The sequence below is a fragment of the Lupinus angustifolius genome, chromosome LG01 (assembly GCF_001865875.1).
Source record: "Lupinus angustifolius cultivar Tanjil chromosome LG01, LupAngTanjil_v1.0, whole genome shotgun sequence".
Classification (NCBI taxonomy): Eukaryota; Viridiplantae; Streptophyta; class Magnoliopsida; order Fabales; family Fabaceae; genus Lupinus; species Lupinus angustifolius.
The window spans coordinates 18,834,030-18,857,683 of record NC_032009.1 but is presented as its reverse complement, the minus strand read 5'-3'; the positions used below and the strand labels follow the sequence as shown (position 1 = coordinate 18,857,683).

Below are 23,654 nucleotides of genomic sequence, written 5' to 3'. Positions count from 1 at the left end.
GGGAATAAATATCATAAATAATTTATATATATATATATATATATTACATTTTTATTATTATTTTATACTTATATATTATATATTTTTTATTATTTTATAATGAATTTTAGTTATTGAAATATATGTTATTATTCATGTAATAATTATTTTATATATATTGATTATTATAAAATATATAAATATATATTGAAACTTAAAAACTCGTGTGGTACTTGCAAATACCCAGTACCCGTGTGAATACCCATAAATAGTGTGGAAATGGGTACGAAAAAACACTACTCGTATTCTTCCGCCCTATTGCCATCCCTACATGGATATCGCAAATTTATAGATTAGTTTTTAATTAAATTTTTATATATATTATAGTTTTTTATTATTTTAAAAGTATACATATAATTTATTATTATTTCATAATAAATTATTACAGTTGTAAAAAGAAGTTAATATACATAATGGTAGGTTATCTAGGTGTTCCTTTTACTACTCCTTTATACTTTATTCTTCCAATTTCTAAAAAAAGTGTAGTCTACATTTTCAATGTTAAAAATAACACATTTTTTTTAAATTTAGATCACAAGTATTCTTCACATGAAATAACCTTTTCTGAATTGGAAAAAAATGAATCAGGATTAGATTAACTTTCTAAGCATCATTTTCCTTTTCACAATTCATACCCAATATTCAAAATTGAGTCAAAATTAAAAAAAAAACAAATATATATCACCTAAAACAATCATTCATAGATTTTTTTTATATAAAAAAGTAGCTTGCCAAAAATAATGGTAACCCTTTAATGGAACCTTTTTCCTTTCCACAAAAAGAGAATGGTGATTCTGCCATTACAAGTGGGTATCATTAATCAACGGACGTTGATTCAAGTGGTATATGCTTGATTCCCTTTAAGCAAGAACCCGGATTCGAGTCTTGTGGATATAAAAAATGCTCGTTGGGAGAGTTAACCTCACGTACTTGTGGATGTTCCCGGCTCGGACAGGATTGCCTCCAGTGTGAGGATACCTGTGGGAAACAAAAAAAAAGTGGGTATCATTATATTATTTGTTATCAAATCAAATGTTATTATAAATTTGTCTAATTTTAGGGGGGAATAAATATCATGACACCCATATATATATATATATATATATTACATTTTTATTATTATTTTATACTTATATATTATATATTTTTTATTATTTTATAATGAATTTTAGTTATTGAAATATATGTTATTATTCATGTAATAATTATTTTATATATATTGATTATTATAAAATATATAAATATATATTGAAACTTAAAAACTCGTGTGGTACTTGCAAATACCCAGTACCCGTGTGAATACCCATAAATAGTGTGGAAATGGGTACGAAAAAACACTACTCGTATTCTTCCGCCCTATTGCCATCCCTACATGGATATCGCAAATTTATAGATTAGTTTTTAATTAAATTTTTATATATATTATAGTTTTTTATTATTTTAAAAGTATACATATAATTTATTATTATTTCATAATAAATTATTACAGTTGTAAAAAGAAGTTAATATACATAATGGTAGGTTATCTAGGTGTTCCTTTTACTACTCCTTTATACTTTATTCTTCCAATTTCTAAAAAAAGTGTAGTCTACATTTTCAATGTTAAAAATAACACATTTTTTTTAAATTTAGATCACAAGTATTCTTCACATGAAATAACCTTTTCTGAATTGGAAAAAAATGAATCAGGATTAGATTAACTTTCTAAGCATCATTTTCCTTTTCACAATTCATACCCAATATTCAAAATTGAGTCAAAATTAAAAAAAAAACAAATATATATCACCTAAAACAATCATTCATAGATTTTTTTTATATAAAAAAGTAGCTTGCCAAAAATAATGGTAACCCTTTAATGGAACCTTTTTCCTTTCCACAAAAAGAGAATGGTGATTCTGCCATTACAAGTGGGTATCATTAATCAACGGACGTTGATTCAAGTGGTATATGCTTGATTCCCTTTAAGCAAGAACCCGGATTCGAGTCTTGTGGATATAAAAAATGCTCGTTGGGAGAGTTAACCTCACGTACTTGTGGATGTTCCCGGCTCGGACAGGATTGCCTCCAGTGTGAGGATACCTGTGGGAAACAAAAAAAAAGTGGGTATCATTATATTATTTGTTATCAAATCAAATGTTATTATAAATTTGTCTGTGACTGCATATAAATCCATCATGGTATAAACTATAGTGATCACATGGCTGATGCACATTGCAAAGTATTATTTAAATCTTAAAGATAATGTTTGTATATAAAAGATGGTATCCGATGTATATGCAAATATTATGGGTAGTATTATTCATTATTTATAAAGTGTAAGTAAATATTATATAAATTTAGTTATAGTGCATTATTCATGTAAAGTATTTTTACAATGAGCCAATTATGTATTACAATATTGATAGTTAAAAATATTTATCAACCATTGAGAATAAACATAATTGATAGATCATTGAGTATGTTAAACATAATATTAGGGGTTTGGTTCTTGTTATGTGTACATAAATGATGCTTTGTTGATAGAGATAAAATTCACTATGTGATCTATAGGCTTAGAAATGGATTGTTCATTGGGACACCCTTAGTGAAAAATATTTAATTTATCTTAAACTCACACAAACAATAATATATGATTGCTCAATTATTTTTTATCAAGATTAATTAAGGTGATTCTACTTTCCTTAAGATTAGAGTAGACATCATGACTTTATGAAAGAAATACTTATAAATTACCCACTAATAACGTTCTCATATTAGTAATATAAGTGGTGGTCACACTTGTTGGAATGAACAACCACGAATTCCGAAAGATATTAGTTCTTTACTAAAAAAAAGATAAGAAAATATTATTGGTAGTACCAAAAAAATATTAATAATGAAATTCAAAGTTACAATAAACTAATGTTGATCGGTTATTACCAATATTGTAGCCTATTACGAAATGTTATCTTTTCCGGTACTTGAATATGAAAAGAGAGATAATTTTATAACTTTTTAATTTATTTAATTTAAATATAATAAAAAACCTAGACCCATAAAAAAAATTTGATGCCACATGTGAGAATTTAAATCTAATACTAGAGTGGATTTGGACCTCGCTATTACATTTTATTTAAAGAATATAAAAGATTGAAAAACTAAGTCAATTTTTTACATATATAAAAAGATGAACTTTTTCTTTATTAAATAACTTCTTTGAAATATTTGTTAATATTGTCATTAGTACATATGGCATGTAAAGTAATAACAATTCCCTCTATATATACAATTTCCAACTTAAGATAACACATAAATGAGAATCACCTAATTCTTAGTTCACACTCTCACTTACAAGTTTGAAACCAAATCACAAAAGGAGCAACATTCCTTAAGAAAAGAAGAAGAAAAAACAGCATGAAGATACAACATGAATCAACCACCACCACCATTATTCCAACCAAATCTGTTGCTGAAACAAGTTCAACATACAAATGTTGTTGTATGGTCACAAAACTTATGAGAAAACTCAAGAAACATAGCCTAAGACTGAGACCTTCAAATGCAACTAGACAAGGTTCATTACAATGCTGCTATGATCCATTGAGTTATTCCTTGAACTTTGATACCACTGTATTGGATGAGGATTACTACAAATTCTATGCATTTTCTTCAAGGTTTGTGGCTACAAGTTCAAAAACTTCATGCAATATTCTTCATGTTTCTGCAGGAAACTCTCATTAGAGAAACAACTAGTTAGGGATCTTCTTTTCTTTTTATGAATGCTTTCTTATGTTTCCCATCTATTTTTTCACACAAAAATTTGTGGGTTATTTTCTATCTTTTGAAAGCTCATTATTATGTTTCTTAGGGCTAAGATATTTTATTGGAAGAGTCCAATACTAAGTTCAGATTTTAACATGTGACACGTCAAAAAATTAAGGGTGTAAACTTTTTTATTATTTAGGGCACACGTTATTTTTATTATTCATCATTCATATTTAAATACTGAAGAGTTTAGTAGTTGAGAAAAACCCCAAACACCCTTTTATCATAACCTTCTGCTTGACTCAAATTTTCAGAATTGATATCTAGTGTCTAAGATTTTGTTGTAGAGAAATGTTGTAACCTCCAGATAGATCTGCTGATATTATTCTAACTATTAAATAGAGAAAAAATTAATGTTTTTTTCTTTCTTTCAAGATAGTGGAATGTTTGTGTTTTCACTTTTCATTTAAAGTTTACTCCTAGAAAATTGTTAGAAAAATATATTAGAAATATCTAGCAATAATATTAATTTTTAAACCTCCAGTAGTTAGTTGCATGACTCAAAGTTCATAAACAAACTCTTAATGGAAAAAAAAATAGAGAATTTGCTTCTTCTTTGGTGAAAAACACAAGAACCACTTTGTTTCTTCTTTGCTTATAAAATGTGCAAAAGAAAGACCAAAGTCTAGGACCTTGTGACATCTTTCATTTCATTTTATAACAGTTGATAATGACATAATTATTGATTAACATAGTATGTAGATTAGTTAATACTAAATGGTTTGAAAACCCACTTTTTGCTAACACATCTTTTTTTTTTTTTTTTTTGTCTATTAACTAATCTTATAGATTTAATATATATACTGACAGTATAAGTATTTTATACTGTCAGCAAATTATACACTATTGATTTATTAAATATGGTTAATTCTCAAATAAAAGTAATAAAAATCAATGGTAGATGATGCACTGACACAGTGAAATTTTTTTGTTGTTATCGGTATACAAATTTTAAACTCCGATTATATTTGTGTGCAGCTGACCTGCACATGGCTCTCATGCATCTATATATTATATATGCCTTCATTGACTAATGTTTTATTGACTTGGTTAACAAGTATCTTAAGGATATCTATTATGGAAAATAATAAAGTAAAGTTTAAATTAAAAAATATTGGTACTACAAATGTATCTTACCATTTTATGAGTAAAGAACTAATTCATTTGGAATGTATAATTGCACCTCTCAAGAAATGTCACTCTCATGAATTAAATCATTGACCTTTTGGTCTTTCTGAGAATTTAGCTGTGTCTTACACCACTATACCAATGTCTTTTTGGTTAAATTAAGTTTATTACTTCTTAAGTTTTAAATTGATGATTTTGAAAGCAAATTTTTTTTACTATTTTAACTAGAGCATGTCATTGGTTAACATTCCCAATGGAGAAGTTCACACTGTCAATGCAACAAAAAATAACACATTTTTAGGTACGTAATGTAAAATAATAATGTAAATATTTCATTGAGCAGCAAGTATAGAAAACTGCTCCATGCACACACAAATGGATACATTATTACATCTTAATGTAAGAGAAATATGAGCTAAGAATATTATTTAGAGTATTCAATAACAAGATTAGAAATTAAATCATATTATATGTATATTTTAATTTTGAAACTATAGTGTGAGAAAGTGTGATTATTTCTTGAAATGTGGGAAGCCATGTGACCTTAGCTACTTTCTATATGTTGACCAAGTTATCATATGGTTGAAGTATTAGACAATAAATTATTATATTCTTTAATACTACTAATGTCAATCAAATCTTTTTCAATGACTGATTAGTGATTTGATAAAAATGTGGTTGTTTATTAGTTCTGGACTATGTAATAACTTCTCGTAGAAGATGATTGAAATATAATTGTTTATCGATTCTGAACCACATAATTATTTCTCGTATAAGATGGTTGTTCACTTTTTTGTTGGTAATATTAACTTTTCTTTTTTAATTATATACATTATATTATATAATTTTATATGGTTAATGGTCAACAAGTTCAATACCAACATATGGTAAGTGATATTTTTTTTTATTTATATATTGTTAGTTTATTATCTATTATTCATTTTTTTTAAAATAATATAAATAAATGGTGAATGATATATTGATTGAGTATAAACTTTTATACTAATAGTGCATAAATCTTACACTTCTTTATATATTAAAGCCTACCCACTAATGAGTGTGATTATCCTGAATGTTTTATTGTGCAAAAAATATATACATATAATATAACAGGCGATGGTATATGAAGTTGTGAACAAATTAAAAAAAATGTGGGTACGTTGTGAATACTTTTTAATAAATAAAAAATGTTACATGCTTATGTTGTACAAAGTCTATAAAAATGGAGAGAAAATATACAACTTAAAAAGTATATATTTGTGGCACAGAGAATGTTATTCTTTTTGAGAAAATTAAATATTTCAAAACTTCATATTTTTGCACCAATCATTTTGTTTGTTTTGTATTTTAGGGTATGATGATTTTAGTTTTGTATAAACATTTATTATCTTTAAATAATTTAAATGTATATCACTACTACTAGAAAACTTAAGAATAATTGTGTCACTCAAGCCAAAAATTCACTTACCAACAAGGTGTTGCGTAGTGGTATAAAGATTTGTTAGATCTACAGGATGATCAAAATGTTAAATGTTCGATTCTTGTGAGAACACTTGTTGGGAGGGACAATCATGCATCCCAAAAGAGATTATTTCCTTACCCAAAAGGATTAGGAATACCCTTAATAGTACAAAAAAACCAAAATTCACTTAAATAGTACAATTCTACCATTTGTCCTTAAATAGATTTCACTAATCTATCACACTTATATTTTACATTAAAAGATATCAAATATTTAAAAATAAAGTGAAAAATTATATAAATTAATTTTATTGAAATAATTATTAAATGCATATGAACAGATAAATCAGCCTCATTGATGAATTTCATTTTGCCAAAGGTTAAAAAGTTTCATTGGAAAATGCATCATACATGGATCTTACACTTTAAATTAGAAGTCAGAATCAACAAGATGTTGGTCTAGTGGTGTATAGCTAGATCCTCATGTAGACCAAAAAAGTAAGGATTTAATTCTGTGAGCGATACTTATTGGGAGAGACAATCATGCACCCCAAAAGAAATTAGTTCTTTACCCATAAGGTTGGGGTATACTATTGGTTATACAAAAAATTGGTAATCAAAAGAGAGATGAGATTTTGATCAATATTGTTGAAATGTGTCACAACTTTCTAGAGAGTTTTATAAGAACGTGACAATACATAATATTTAGCTTGTGTATAGAGAGTTCTAGATAAAAAAATTACATTATGATATATATATAACATGCATTGTCTAGAAGCTTCTTGAGATTCTTGAGGCGATAAAAATAGTCCTATAAATAAGACTTATAAGGTCAAATATAATATGTGCGGTAGTGGAGGATGTTCTACTATATATGAAAATCTTGGTCATTCATCCTGAAGTATTCCTACAACTATTCATTAATCAAATATATGGTGTCTTCGTCTAAGACAATCTTCTCCTTTATTTAACTATTACTTCTATCATATGCTAAAACCGATAAATATTGCTATTCAAGGAAATGATTTCAGTTACTCTATTCTCTATTGCACTCTCTTTCTGCTAAAAAAAGAAAATGATATCCATGACGTATTAAAAGTAGAAAACGTTCTGATGGGATCTTCACAAATAGAAAAAAATTGCAGTCAGTTTGATAATAATTGAATGACATTACTTCTTCGGCCCGAACTAAGGAATTCCTTAAATATGATTCAAAATGATTCTTGTTCTATCGTTGATAAGAGATGCATGGAAGAGTTAAGAGAAGAAACATAGAATGTGGAGTTTGTGCATTGTTAGTGCATGTTTGAAACTATGTTCAACTTGTTAAGTAAGACTTCAAGTGATTGTGTTGGATAGATAATCATGAAGAAGAAAAATAGAATTGAAACGAATGAAGTTATTGTCAATCTAATATTTCCCGATTTTGCTCTCATTTATGGAGTGAAATCAAGCATATTGATATGAAGATTTTGTTGTGTTTAAGGGGTTTAAAAAGAGAACACTAATACCAACAATGCACTAGTCTAGTGCTATACGGCACTGCTAGACCACCATAAAAACCAAAAAGTCAAGAATTCGATTCCTGAGAACAACATTTGTAGCAACGACCACACAACCCGAAAAGACTAGTTCCTTACTCATAGGGTGAAGAATACCCTTGATAGTATAAGAAAAGAACACTAATGGCCAGTCGACCGCCAAAGCTCAATTCAAGCATAGAGGCATGGTGGCAAGGGTGGAGATTGGTCGGGGTGGGTGGCAATAACGTAGGCGATGGCCGCCGAAAGTAGGGTTGGGGGTCTTTTTTCAAATAGCATTAGTTGGAGGTCATTATACAAACCAGCTATAAATGGCACTTGATGCACCATAACTCAACAAGGTGAGTCATTGAAGCTCTCCTATGAAACTAATGTCTCATTTCACATGGAGTAGACAAAAAGGGTCACAATCAAAACCCTGCAAGCAACACTATATATTTCATTTCACAGAGAGAGAGAGAGAAAATAAACTATACATGTTCTGAGCAATCCTATATGCCATGGTTCACTCATTGTCATTACCTACAAAAATTCAAGAGCATTGGTGAAAAAGGCTTTAGCAGCAAGAAAGAATATGGTTTTATTTTCATCCAAGAAACTAGAGTTATGTTTCTTGGTCTCCCACAGCATGATCTGAGACAGTTCCCTCAGATGATACCTCCGCTTCTTCATCGGGTCGTTCAGCGCGGGAGGGATCTGACTGAGTCTTGCTGGAATCTCCGCTATCAAGGTCAACTACTTCATGCTCCTGAGGTGGACACCAAGTTTCTGGTGACATCTGCCTCGGCTGCTTCTTTATGAAGGCGCCTTCCGAGTCTTTGATTTTAGCTCTACCAACAGGCGATGGGAGCTTGGTCTCGAGGATGCTTGAAGGACCTGAAGTGGATGGAAGATGCGGCGGGTCAGACGCAACACAGGATGCAACCAACTGGAGCACTTCGGGAGAAGGAGACAGTCCTGAGCCGGAATTTTTCATTAAACTTAGTGGAGGCAAGTTCAGGTCAGACTGAATCTGAGAAAGTAGAGCCAACGGATTTGAGCTTGAAGCACCATTATCAGCATGGCAGCTGCTGCGTATGTCCCTGCTGGTTCCAGCGAAGTTTGGCTGAACCTGATTAAACTTGTGTGATCTCCTCTTTATCTTCTTGAGACTGCTCCTGGGGTCCTTTGGGAGGGAGGGGGGTGGTCCTGGAATCACAAATGGAGGAATTGTCGGCTTATCGTCTCCATATAGCATGCGAACTGATTGAGCAATGGCCGATACTGTGGGTGGCAGCTCGGGATCAGGAAGTATGGAGGGCACACTCACAGCTTCTCGCAACCAGTGAGGAAGCTTCCCTTTTGAACTACTGCTTCCAGCTACTTCCTCCCCTTTACAGTGCAAAAGATCAGATCTAATGAGATTAGATAGCAACCCCGAGCTGGTAGATTCTCCATTTCCTACATTCATGTGGTTATCACGCATATCATTGGGTGATTCATCCAGAACTAAAGGCATCTTTCCACGCCTGGTGTTTGCTTGTTCATCCTCCTTTTTCTGTATATCAAGATTACCTGGGTAATTCACACCTAAAGAACCAAAGCGACTTATCCCGAAAGAATCAAGCAAAAACGGTCTTTCAGTAGGCACACTGGATGAAGTCCCTGGTCTATCAGATGTTTCAGCTGCAGCATTTTCATGAAATTGTGTTCTGTTCTTTTCATAAGCCCAAGATGGAAGAGGCAGAAAAGGTGGCATGCTAGTTGCAGGGTCACCTATCCCTAGTTTCATGTCGGTCAGATGGTTTTGAAACTTGGGTGGCATAACAAATCTGCTTCCTTGCAAGGCCCTTTCCATCATTCCATCCGAAATTGGCAAATGTGCAGATTTGGTTGACTTTTCATTTGCCATCTTGGATGATCTTGGCACAGGAAAAGCTGGCCCCTGAAACACCTTTATTTGTTCCTCCTCCCACCTCATCGATAAACTCTCCGGTGTCTTATTCCTTGAGAACTTTAACTTGGGATCTCTTAGCATAACATCCCAGTTACCCCTTCCATGCCTACGAACCCCAATCCAGAGGGAATCAAGTTCATCTTCAGACCACCCATCTGACTTTGACTTCTTCGGTAAACTACTTGATCCAGATCCAGATCCGGTTCTCATCATTATGTTTTCAAGCACCTTCCTATGGTTTTCTGGGAATGATGAGAATGTGGTTGGTCTCTGTCCCAAACCCAAGGTGGGGGGCACATCCCTCTCTTGCTGATTATGTCTGAATAGATCTTCCGGAGGAACTTTGAAATTAGGCAATGTTGGCATTGGAAAATCTTGCATAGATCCATTTAATGCTTCAAATCTGCCTCCTAACGACAAATGAGGTAAAAGGTCGAGATTTGAATTTGCCATGCTTTTAGATGTAAGTGGAAATCTGGCCAGCAACAACATTTCATCAAATGGTAGGTTTGGCAGGGGCATCTTCTCATGGAAAGTGGCGAACCTAGCACCGGAATTTTCAAATGCATTGGGTTCCTTTCCTTGCAAAGCTGGTGGAAACTGCAATAAAAAAATAAAGGATATGAATCATAATGGCATATGCATAAAGCGAACAGTAATTGACAATCAAATCCACATGCATGTTAGGAGAGCATACCGGAGCAAATGGGAAACTGTTATCATGCATGCTGTTTCTAGAACTAAGCTCTATCTTCGATGTTGATGCCTCTGATGGTTTGGTATTTGCTGCCGCTTTCTGACTTCTGACTTCGGCATCCATGGATGTCCCAGGGCAAGGGGCTAGACTGAATGGAAACTCTTGTCTGGCTCCATGTCTATTTTGTCTCCAATTTAACTTGGTAGCACTAAGTTCAGATGGTTCTGTTTGTTTAGCATTAGGAGCACAAAGTCCCAGAACAGGCGACAAATTGTTTGTAGGCATAGAGTTCATGCTGTTCAAGCCTCCCTTATAGAGGTGATTTGGAAGAAAAATGTCGGGCAGAGAACGGCCTGGATTATTGACAGAAACATCAATGTGACTGCTCGTTTTCTGTTTTGAAAGCCTGTCGGTTCTTGAAAACAAGTCGGCATCGCTGTTTCGAGCATCAGAAAGTTGAGCATGTTTGCTGCCCACTAAGTTTATAGAAGGTCCTTCTTGAACTGGATGCATTGGTCCAGCTCCCAGATCTCCACCTTTGACATTGGCTTCAGAATGTGGGAGTGACTCGGTTACTGGGAATCCATCAGCAGGTTGTGATCCTCCAACTGCATTCCTGCAAGCAAGTCGTTCCTTCTGCCGAGCACGGAGCTTAGCACTGTTGAATAATACCAAGTGTTAGTATTCAGCATTGACGGAACATTTCATCGTAAAGCTAAAAACTAAATGGAATATCACAGTAACCTTCAGAAGGCATGAGAACCTGCCTCATTTTTTGAAAATTACCAATTACGGAAAATCATGTAATCCTCCAACCATAATCTCATTAGTACTAAAGAGGAAATATCGATGTACCATGTTTAGCTGAAATTAATGTATGGATATTCAAACTACTGTGACCAACTCATCAATAGCATGCAGGACTTGTTGCCAGAAGTTAAACTTTCATTAACATACCAACTATCAAGGAAATCATATAAACATATTTAAGATCGGTAAAGTGAATCAGATTCAAAAAACTAAATCATACTATTTTGCCTTCAGGGCCCGTCCTGCTGGTGTATATTCACGCTCAGGCTCAGGTTCCGGCGCTTTTTCTTCCTCCCTGCCACTCTGTTTGAACAAGCAACAACAACAATAGAGCTATTTAACTCAGAAGACATACATATAGAAAACTAGTATGAGCCCACAACAAATATCAGAAAAGAAATTTATGATATGATAAAATCCAAAGTAATTATCCAAAGACATTTGGTCTATGAGGAAAGTCGAGTGTCAAAAATCATACTTAATTAATATGTGAGGATATTTAGAGATTTTATCAGATGCAAACCCTTCTCCTCAGTATTCAGGATGAAATAGGCTTCACTTACAAAGCAGAAAGGAATCGAATAGTAAATTACCTCACTAATTGTTTCACTAGGGTGTGCAGCACATACTTCCCGATAAGAAATAGCTTTCCTCTGCCGCTTCCCTCGACCAAGAGCTGCTTCCTCCTCACTTTGGTATTTCTCCCACCTACAAACCAGATTAGATGCATGATCAAGCTTAGATGAACTATTCATATCACTTGATAGCTAACTATGTTATCCAAGGTAGTCAAAATCGGGATCCAACATAAGATCAATTTAAAGACAGAAGAGATAAATTAACTTTAGTGTACATAATGGTTAAACTCGTGTTCGCCACTAGAGTACAAAAACAAAACAACAATACTTTAATCTACTGGAAACAAAAAAACAAAATCTTCAATTATTCGAAGTTGCAACTCCTGTGACAACTAAAAAGACAGTAACCTTTTCTTCACATGATTCACGTCTGTCATTGTCATTCAACAACAACTTTGAAACCCACTGCCAGAGGATCACAGCATGCAGGCACCCATTGTTTCATTAAGCAGGATCACCATCACAGTCACCGTCTCAGCTCGCAGTCTCAATGTGAGGGTAAATGCCATAAGATTGGGCTACAAGTCACGTAGGGGGTACTTTGGGACAGACCTCGGTCGGGGTACAAAAAATGTAAAATTTTGCGATCCCACGGTCCGGATCACAATTTTGACTACCTTGATGTTGTCAAATTACATGCCATATGAATCAAACATTTTAGCACAATAATCATGTTTATAGATAAAACATACTCCCCGGGTTTCAGGCATAGGGCATGATAAAATACAACCTATGTCTAGGCCTTTCGATTTATTTTGCCACTTGAACTAGCATACCAGAAAGAAGCTCTAGTTAAGTTAAATAGAAACTTACGAATTACGATAAGTGAAACATGAGAAGAAAGTGGAATATAACAAATAAAAATACATAACTGAAAAAGGTGTACCGAATTTCTCAGCATATCTGATCCACAAACATCCAAAAAGAAACCATGATAAAAAATAACACAAAACTAAGTATCCAATCCCGATTAGTGGAGCAGAGCAGCCTACCCCAAAAACGCTATAGAAGCCAAGGATAGCGGGTAGTGGGATAGCCGCTACAAAGGATGACTAGCGGAACAGTAAAGGTAATTTATACTATACACAGATGCTCCAAAATAGAAAGAAAAAAACACAATTAGGAAATATTTATAAATAATAATCAAAATTCATTCTCACTAAATATTAGATATTTTACAATTATTACTTTTGTTTGATAATTTGATTTTATATAAGATATTGCATCAATGCATACAGTAAATTTGAAGTGTAAAAGCATTTCTGAAGCAAGTAATTTTTAGAAGAAAAAAAAGATTTTAGCTCCTGCACACTGTCGCGGCTGTGAATTCCGCTGTTAAGCACTAGTATATAAGAATAAGAGAATTTGAGAAAAATAGAATGAATATTGCCCCGAAACCAGAATCCAATTGATTCTGCTCGGGTTCTAAGAATTTTATCGAATGTAGAAAGAATTACAATGAATTGTATTTCTCTAACTAACTAACTACCGTAGTAGCTTCCTATTTATAGGCCTAAATGAATTAACTAACTTATGGTAAAAGGGGAAGTTTGTTTGCTATTTACTTAGCCAAACCTTCATCTTCCCTCTTTTATATACATTTCGAATTATAGGCCCTCCCTTACTCCTATCATCTGCTCTGGCAAACTACGCCACGACTCATCAGGAAGGAGATTTGTGGTGCCTCTCCGCTCTGCGATTCCGCTATCACAAATGACAGCGCCCCGATTAACTACCGCGACACATACAGCACCTAAGCCTTATCCCACTAGGTGGGTTGGCTAAACAGAAACAAGTGAACTGTCTTTAATAGTTATATCGTACAAACATAGTTTGCAGTTTATGTCACCTATGACAAGGTTAGATTATCCTCATCTGTGTTGCTCTTCGGTAACAAAAGGCAATTAGTGCCTTTTCAGCTATGTTTCAATGTTATTAATGCCTCGAAAAAACTATTCTAATTAAGTAGATATCTAACATATCCAACCAATGATCATTGCAAGGAACTTGGAAATTGTAAAGTAATATATGAATTGAAAAGAGGATGCAACAACATAGAAGCTCCATACCTCAAGCGCAGTAGTCTATCCCACTCGTTTTCTTCATTGACAACCACAATAATATCCTCTTTGTTCTCAGAAATCTGTGTGCATGTATCATCAGTCCCATCAGGAGGAGATTCACCCATTCCATGCTCTTCAGTTGATTCATCATTCCACTCAACGGCCTGAGAAAGAGAGAAAAATTAAATCACGAGAAGGGGCAGAGTTATCTTCAATATAACCAACTGCATGTAAGAGACTAAGGGCATTGGAATACAATTCAAGAGAAAAAATAAAAAGGAAGTTAACCATTTAAGCACTCAAATTACGAAGATGATCTCACGAAGAAAAAGGAAGGATAAGCCGTAAAAAGAGGGATAAGAGCAAGGTTGGAAGGTCTTTGTCCAAAAATATAAACGCAAAATACGATTCATGCATGTCAGCAAACATACCGTAAGATTATTGGCATGATTCTAGCCATAGTTTAAAGATAGAACTAAATAGTGTGTTAACTAGATGTTAATCAAGTACATCACCTTCACTGAGCCCAGCATATCATTCTCAGAATCCACTTCTGCAATATCAGCTGAACCATCTTGAATATTTGAACGATCAAGCAATTTTAGAATTGCATTTTCATCCCACAGAATCTTGCTACTGCTCTCTGTACACTTATCCTGGTATACATCTCCAAGACCACCAGTCCTCTTCCGATGCTTATGCTCTACCTCTGCAACTGTCTCAACTTTGCTGCTATTCTCATTTTCATCCGTACCTTTCCCGTTCAGGCCAGGAGAATCATTGAAGAGTTCTTCAGTTCCCCATTTTAAAATACCTTCTATTTCCTTTTGATTTTCAGACTTGTTTACAAAAAGCTGATCTAGCATCAGTTTCTTTTTAGCAAGCTGCAAGATGCGCTCTTCAACACTAGCACGGACCACAAGCCTGTAAACCAAAAGCCTTTTTGATTGACCAATTCGGTGTGCCCGATTCATTGCTTGGATATCAGCATGAGGGTTGAAATCGGAATCATAGATGATCACAGTGTCAGCACTTGCCAAATTTATCCCAAGTCCACAAGAGCGAGTGGATAACAAGAAAACAAATCGACTCTTGTCTTGGTTGAAGCGTGTAATCGCTGCCTGACGATCTGTAACAGAAACAGAGCCATCCACTCTCTCATATGTTTTAGGACCAAATTCTACATTTAAATAGTCCTCTAGAATGTCAAGAAGCTTGGTCATTTGTGAGAAAATGAGAACTCTGTGTCCTTCCCTATATAAAATCTTAAGCATGGAATGCAGAAGAGTCAACTTTGCCGAAGCCTTTATCCTCATTTCGTGAAGAAACTCGACAGATCCAGATTCAGGCTCAGTTCCTGGTATCAGATATGGATGATTGCAAACCTTTCTCAGCTGCATCACAATGTTCATCATAGACTTGTGGGCAACACCTTTCCCAATATTCCGCAATAGCTGATAATTCTTTGTAAGCATTGCACGGTAATATTCAGCCTGGATCGATGACAACTCAACAGGAACCATTCTTTCTGTCTTGGGGGGAATATTTTGCATAGCATCCTTCTTAAGTCTACGGAGCATAAGAGGAGCAACAAGTTTTTTCAACTCATTGACTTTCTCCGTAGTCCCAAGAGCATTAAATTTCTCCTCAAATGAAGCCAGAGAAGGAAATGAAGCTGGTTGCAAGAAATTAAGTAAGTTGTACATCTCACCAAGGTTGTTTTGGAGAGGGGTACCCGTCAACAGCACACGATGTTGAAAAGAGAATGTATTCAGCAAACTGAAAAGCTTACTTTGAGCATTCTTCAGTCGATGGGCTTCATCAACGACGAGAACTTCCCAAGGAACTCCACGCAAAAGAGAAGAATCAGCAAGAATCATTTCATATGTAGTTAAAAGCACATTTAATTTATAGGCTTCTGTTTTCTTATTCGATCCACTTGGGTCACTAGCATGCCATTCATACTGGCGAATTACGGCTCTTCCTTTGGCACGGCCATGGTATTCAACAACATTCACATCAGGAGCCCATGTTGCAAATTCAGAAAGCCAATTACGCATTGTAGAAAGAGGCACCAAAACCAAGCAAGGAAGTACAACTTTGAATTCAGAATACAATGCTGAAATAAAAGCACAGGCAGATATTGTTTTCCCAAGTCCCATCTCATCAGCAAGTATCACATTTTTGGACTTGTACCAGCATTTACGCAACCAGTTCAGAGCCTCAAGCTGATGGGGAAACAAAGAACCACCTTTTAGCTCCTTAGGTTGCTCTGTAAGATTGCATATATCATTTTGAGGGTCATTGCCTTTTCTGGTTGAATTTTCCTTTGATGCATCCCTTTCGAGCGTGAGGGTTTCAAACTTCTTAAAAAGTGTAATCAGATGAGAAGAATTTTGAAGCACAGGTTCATCTAAACTTTCCCAAGTGCATTCATCATAAGGTAGTCCAGTCCATTTCACAAATGCTTCGGATGTTCCAGTTTTTGAAGTACGGAGAGCAAGCAACCGCTGCGGCTGCTTCCAACATTCCTGACAAATATTTATTGTCGCCATCCCATGCTTTGCCTTGTAATTCTCTAGTTTTCTCTTTGCAAGAACCTTCAGCTCGGATTCACAAATCCAACTATTATGAATATGAGACTTTCCCACCCACTTAACTAAGAATTCATAGGAAACATTCTCTCCGTTTAGACATGAAGATTCAGCCACATTAGCATCTGGAACTTTATTATCAACACTGCTATTCGTTCCCTTCTCCACATCCACTTCCTTCGCTTTTGTTTCAAGAGAGAGCTGTTCACAAATTTCTGGAAGCTCACTGTTATCCTCATTCCTTGAAGCAACATTGATATTCTCCTCAGCCTCCACCTTGTCATTTGCTTCTTCCAAACATTCAGCAGATACAGCAGAAGAATCATGCCGATTTTTACCATCGATGGCACAGGAACCTAAATCATCAGTGGCTTTACTCAATGAATCTGTGGGATTTCCTTTCTTGCTTTCCTTTGTAGTTGATCTTCTGTATACATGAATTCCATCCACTCTGTTAGTGTTATTCAGTATTTCATCTTGATCAGAACTCTTCACGACTTTTTGAGGATCATCAAGATTTTCAGCTGTTTCAACATCCAGATCATTATCACAAGCAGAATTGTCCTCTTGCGATCTGTTCTGGCTTTTGGAGATTTCCAAATCACCAGGAGGAGGGTCGTCCACGATGGTCAAAGATAAGTGCCGTAATGAGTTTGTTTTCTCACCTTGAACTCGACAACCTAGAACCTGATCAACCTGTGAGACATACATACAAGGAAAAATCATATTTGCATACACGATACCAAAAAAAGCATTTTCTTTAACAAAAAAATGCACCACCTGACAAAAGCCCTTCAAGCTGGTTACCTGTAGAGATTCAAGAATAGCACTGTCTTCATGCACCGAAGTTTTATGTACAAGACTTCCTGCTTTATCAGGCCCAATTGATTTGTCTTTCATTAACTTCGGGAACTTCTGCATCCAATTCAAAACAAATTGCACTTATAGTTAAACACAAATGCAATAGAATCTCAACAATAACAGTACTCTACTACAGATTTTCTCTTAAAAGGAGTGTCTAAACCTGATAATATCCAAAGTTAATCCTAATAACGGGGAGTGTATTCATACAGATCATCTCATTCAACAGTTATCTCATGTATCCTAGCCGTCATCAACTAAAGGCTTTTACTTGTCTTGCACCATTCTTCCTTATTTACATATCCAACTTTTAGTTTCACCAAACCGAAAACATACAGCAGCTTAAGAGATGAGGACAATGCACATGATAGAAAAATAGGGTGCAAATTAGCAAATGAAAAGAAGATTGATTGAATTTGAAGGTTGGTTATGCCGTTTAAGGATGGTACAAAAGGCTAGACATAATGAAGACCTTCATGCAGCCCATTTGAGTCATGGTAGTACTTTAAGGCAACAATCATTAGCCTTTATCATTTGTTTGTTGGTAATTTCGCCTTTTATCATTTAGATATCATAAATGCATTCTTAATGAATTTTTTTAGAGATGCATTTAACAGTTTGATAGAGCACCAAAACAGTGATAGTTAAAATAAGTTATGCTTTAACGGAATGCACCACTTAACCGTTTACCAGGGCTTGGAATTGATGTCAGGAGGGGCAAAAGAAGGACAATGCTTGACTTCAATAATTTTGAAGATGAAGTTGAAACTAGATACTTAAATTGCAACCGAATTAAAATATGTAAATTTGGTAATAAGTCAATAAATGTTTTAGCTCTGTAAATAAAAATGACAACAATTTTATGCCAATATTTAGCCCTTAGTAAATATTTGAAGAATGATGTCTACACCTAAGCTAACACTTGAAAGGGACAAAAATTTTATGTGAATTGCTTGAGTGATTTGTATGCATGCAGCATTTTCTATTTATAGTAGAAGAGTCAATATATGAATCCCTTCATTTTAGGGAAATAAAATCAGAAAGATAAATATATGGTATATTTGATAATCATATATTTAATCTTAAATCACATGTAGAGTCTTCTAATTATCTCGACAATCTTCTATTTATCTCAATAATCTCAACACTAACAAGTAAAAGGAACTGATGAACTGTCCATAAGAATTTGAAATCGTAGTTGTCAAACCATGAACCATATTGAGAATCAATTGTTACTTTTGAATTTTGTACATAATGCATCGGTGATTTGGAATTACACCGATTGTATGATACGTAAGCGACTCAAAACAATCTGCTGTCCACCACATGATAAAAATTGTTGGCTTGTCGAATTGTGTAATTAAAGTTATGATTCTAAATTCTAATAACTACTGCAATAACTACCTAAGTACCTATGAAGAAGTAAAAAGACCAAATATAAATGTTCTTAAAAGTACAATCCAAAAATAAACTATAGAGTAGAACATGTACCTCATCCTTCTGTCGGACATCCGAACTCTTGTTTCCAACATCCTCTTTTGGTACATATTCAGAAATGTTAAGAGTTGCAGACTTTCGCTTCTTGTGTCCTTTATTATCTCCAGACTTGAGCTTCAAAGGAGTATTGATAAACAACTTACCTTTTTCAGTCCTACACTTCTTTCGACTCGAATTATTACTAACATATTTTGTGTGCTTCCTTTTTCTCACTTGAATCACTTCATCTTTTACAGCAGCGAGACCAAGTACAAGTGGTTTTCTCAAAGGAATTTTATTACAAGAGAAATCAGGCTTCTCCTCCAGCTGGTTATCATCATTTTCCACTAAGTTAATCATTATCGATGGAGATGAAACTTCCTTAGCAGGTGAAGTTGACTCTATGTCCATAAGGGAGGGTGGTGGGGACATGTTCGATTTCTTTTCATCAGCATCCACACATGACGACGTTCCTTCGATGGTACTCCCAAGATTCGGGTCACTTCGCTTGTTGCTGCAAGTTTCATCTTCTGGGGTATCTGGTGGTTTATTTTCAAAGAATTTGATTCCCATTGTTGACTTAGATTTTCCTTTGCTGGCGGACCTTTTCTTTGAAATAAGTTTATCTCCGAAAATTCGGGATATTTTGTCCAGGTTAAGTGGGTTACCTCCATCTTTTGATTTTGCAGTAGCAATCGTTGTCCTTGCTCGTTTTGTAATTGAATCCAGGTGGCTTATCGGCTTTAGTTGATCATTCCCTCGAGAGCAGCTTGGACATTGCCACTTCCCCGTAGGAATGCGCTTCAGGAGATAAAGTCACAAATTATCAGCAACACATCACATTTAAAAAAATGATCCTGCAAATGGTAGCTTTGTACTTAATAAAAATCATCACATAAAACCGGCTTAGATAAACATACCTTAAGGGGTGGATCAAGACACTGTAAATGATAAGTGCAAGGACAACTATCACAGCATAATAAGTTGCCACCGCGATCACAGACAACACATTCATAGTAATGCTGGATCAGAAGATTTAGTATATCACAGTTAGAGAGATGAACCGAAAACAGTAAATAAAACAAGAAAAATACTTCAATTGTAGGCATCCGGAATTTCTTTCCTTATAAATTAATAAAATACAATTACTGAAAAAACAGAGAAGTATGAGAACATGGGATGATAAATGCAGTTAGAAAATAAATCAATAGACAAGACTTCAAGCTACATTGCTGATGCTAGAGAGAAGGTATCTTTGTGCCACCATAAGGAGATGCTTTCATGGAAATGCAGGACATGTTGCATGATTGTGAAGAACATTTGAAGCAGCATAAGAGCAGTTCTCGATTTATCATCCAGGTCTTAGAAGAATCAACACTCTTGGAGCGGTTTTCTTTGTCAGAGGGGGTGGCTCTCAATGTGCAACTTCCAGCACTAAATGGACTTAACGAGGGTGTTTCGGCAACATTCAGTGGAGGCATCACACAATTGCACTTGGAGTGCCACTGCTTCCCCCACCTCCAAGGTATCATGTCAGATCTGACAAGTAGAAGAGCAATGGGAACTTGGGAAGGATGACTGAGGCAAATCTGAGTTGAGGACTAGCCGGAATGGTCACTTTGGGCTAGTCTCCTTGGAGAAACCAACTGAAGAGCATGTCTTATGCTCCATCATGCGCAAATGAGGAATTCCGGAAAAGATTACAGTGATCAAAATGTGGTGACACATCAGAGGCCCATTGGCAGCCCAACTTCTAGTCGTTGACAAATTTGGGGCCAACAATCACAATGGTTGGGTCATTCAGAGCAAACACTCCCGATGTGTGGGCAAGGGATCATTATGTTAAGGAGAAGAGAGAAAGTAGATAAACACCCACGAGAAGAGAGAAAAACATGCTTAACAACTGAGGAAAGAGGAACTCAAAACAAATGCAGATAGGAGGAAAGCATAGGGTTCCGGTGACCAGAATTAGTGCACGGCTCATGGAAAAGAAAGAATCATGAGAGACACTGCAGAAGAGGAGTTCTAGGTCTTTGGGAACTCATCAGAGGAATAGTGAAGGTGTAGGTCAAGGAGGACGGCACTACTTTGATACCATATAAAAATTAGAAAGTATGCTGGATTGTTGTATATAGGCTACAAATGGATTCTCATTTATAGTATAATCACAAGCAATCAATGAGCTAATTAGTAGCCGACAAGCAGCCAAGTCACTAACTTATTTACAGTTATCGTCATAATTATAGTTGAGCGTGTATTTACTCCAAGGCACCTAGGAAACTTCGCTATAATTTGGTGTTTGTGGTTGGAGAAGAGTTTTTAGGAACAACCCTTGCCGGAAATTTATTACGACAACTTTGTGATTTTGCCTCTTGTATGGGATAAAGGGATCATCTTAGATTCTATCGTGCACAGGCTTGGGGGTGTTACTTCTAAAGGGTTTGGAAGTGCCTATTAGCCTGTTTGGTTAAGACTCATTCTGCCACAACCGGAAATTTCACGCTTCCACAGATACATTTAACAAAGGAAAGAATGGAGCTGCTTTGACTCAACGTAATGTTTGCATTCACTGTCATCTTAAACACAAGCTATATATTGGTTTCTTGTAATTTCTTATTTCTGTTTCTTCTATGTTTTGTTCTACTATTGTCCTTTTTAAGGATATGTCTTGTCATGTCTCTTGTACTCTTCCATCGTCATAAAAAAGAATTCCTTTCTCTCCAAAAATTAAATAAAACGTGTGTTATCTTAAGTTACATTAGCATCAACAGCCATGATATACTTAAATATCACTTCTGAAGACCCTCCTTCTTTCTCTTCATAGGAAGGGTTTCCTACACTTAACATTGGAATGTAATACTCCAAACATGAAAAATAAAAGAATCTCACACATTTCTGTTATTTGCCCGGTTGCCCCTTTTATTACATGGATAAGATAAAGAAAACATGGCTCGAGTAAAAAATTAAGCATTAAAAGCTAACTCACCCCATCATTCCCTTTCTTCTTGGATGAAAATCGATCAGTAGCTACTTCAGTGTCTACTGTACGTTTAGCTGAAGCACTACGAGAAGATTCAGATGTTCCTGAATTGTCTTCTTTACCGTTCGATTGGTCTTTACCACCAGACTGATCAAGTCCGAGAGTAAGTTTTCGCCGCTTGCGCTTTATAACCCAATCCCTGCTAATCATTTTAGGTGATGAAGATTTGTTTTCCTTCATTGTTCATATATATGTCCTACACGGGTAATCAAAACTTTCAACATCAGCATGTCACGAGATAATGAAAATTAGAGGCATCAAAGCGATATTTGCATTCGATCACATGGCTTTTATTCTGGAAGAGATTGACATGAATAATAGCATTGCATTCTATCATGGAAACAATGAATCAATAACATACACCAATCTCATTTCAAAGCTTTAGGCATGCGCTCAAAATTAAACTCATTAGTAAAACGGAAAAGAACTCGAAGAATGTTCCTGGTCCTAAGACCTACCACTTCCCCATACAAATACATGAGCTTGCGCGCAAAGATGGGTACACAATGGTAAGCTATAAAAGACACTAAAGGACTCACATTTATGTTGACATCTACATTCATTACCGATTCAAAACAGGATCAAAACATTCTTACCAGCGTAGATAGACTACTATAGAACACTATCAAGTTCATAAACAACCTATTAAATGAGGTGAATCTAATGAAGCACATGCATCAAAGACCACAAATCTAGAAACTATATCTGTATGTTATAGCACACCACAAAAATGAAATGGCTAAAAATCAACAATTCACTTCCAAATAGTAAAGCACTGTGCACATTCAACTAATACCAAAACCCAGAATCCAAATTTGAGAGAACCTACCCAACTCAGTTCAAAACCCAAGTATCAAACTTGCTCAATAAATTCACAAACTTTTCAGCAGAAATCACAATTGAACACCAAGTAGCTTAAGAAACAAGGGAGTTACACAAAACCCAAATGAAATTGAACAAAACAAGAGACACCCACAAAACCCCAGAACCAAAATTGGAGCAAAAAACAGCATAAAAAAGAGATTTTGAAAAGCACACCAACCTTGCTTGTGGATCAAATTGATGGGTTTTGATGGGATTGAAAAAGTGAGAAAGATGGGAATGGGGTGTGCATGAAAGAGGGGTATTAGGGCATAAAAGCAAGAACATGAGAGAAACACACGAAGAGAGAGAAATAAAAAGAGATTAGCTGTTGTTGATGTTATTGTTTGTGTTTGTTGATGTTGTCTTGTGTTATAGAGAGAGAGAGTGGTGTGTGTCTTGTGTTTTCATAGAGAGAGAAAGAGAAAAAGACACATAATATAAGGATTCGCCTTGGTCATAGGACAGGGTTACCCTCTGACATGGCAGATGAGAGAGAATGGGATAGATATAGAGAGAAAATGAGAAACACTTTTTTTTTTGTATGTTCACTTTCGTTAACGATTTTTTTCTCTCAACAAATATCGCTTTTAAGAATAGAACATGGAGAATGAGAGGGAGAGTTGGTGATGTTCTTTGTTTGTTGTAATGTTGAGAACTCAAAAAAGCACACCCCTTCCACATTAACATGCCACGTGGCATCAC

General features: G+C 35.1%; 1 protein-coding gene across 2 annotated transcripts; it reads right to left on the bottom strand.

The window, feature by feature from the left end:
• LOC109351042 (protein CHROMATIN REMODELING 4-like) lies at positions 8,386-23,432 on the bottom strand. 2 transcript variants are annotated; one of them, XM_019592361.1, is made up of 11 exons: positions 23,131-23,432; positions 22,035-22,284; positions 19,969-20,070; positions 19,064-19,849; positions 17,519-17,626; positions 14,633-17,407; positions 14,124-14,281; positions 12,010-12,124; positions 11,637-11,719; positions 10,607-11,264; positions 8,386-10,509 (listed from the first exon to the last, which is right to left on the bottom strand). In XM_019592361.1, exons 2-11 carry the CDS (start codon positions 22,266-22,268, stop codon positions 8,578-8,580), a joined length of 6,951 nt encoding a protein of 2,316 aa, XP_019447906.1. In that variant the 5' UTR covers positions 22,269-22,284; positions 23,131-23,432; the 3' UTR covers positions 8,386-8,577. The 2 variants fall into 2 exon arrangements, with proteins under 2 accessions (XP_019447906.1, XP_019447914.1); XM_019592369.1 differs by lacking the exon at positions 23,131-23,432 and adding an exon at positions 22,918-23,071.

Excerpts from the sequence above, each read along its gene's own strand:
- LOC109351042 (XM_019592361.1), bottom strand. The coding sequence starts at position 22,268 with ATGAAGGAAAACAAATCTTCATCACCTAAAATGATTAGCAGGGATTGG. Across the intron at positions 17,627-19,063 it reads ATGTCCGACAGAAGGATGAG|AAGTTCCCGAAGTTAATGAA; the intron begins GTACATGTTCTA and ends AATTGGATGCAG. Across the intron at positions 17,408-17,518 it reads CTATTCTTGAATCTCTACAG|GTTGATCAGGTTCTAGGTTG; the intron begins GTAACCAGCTTG and ends TATGTCTCACAG.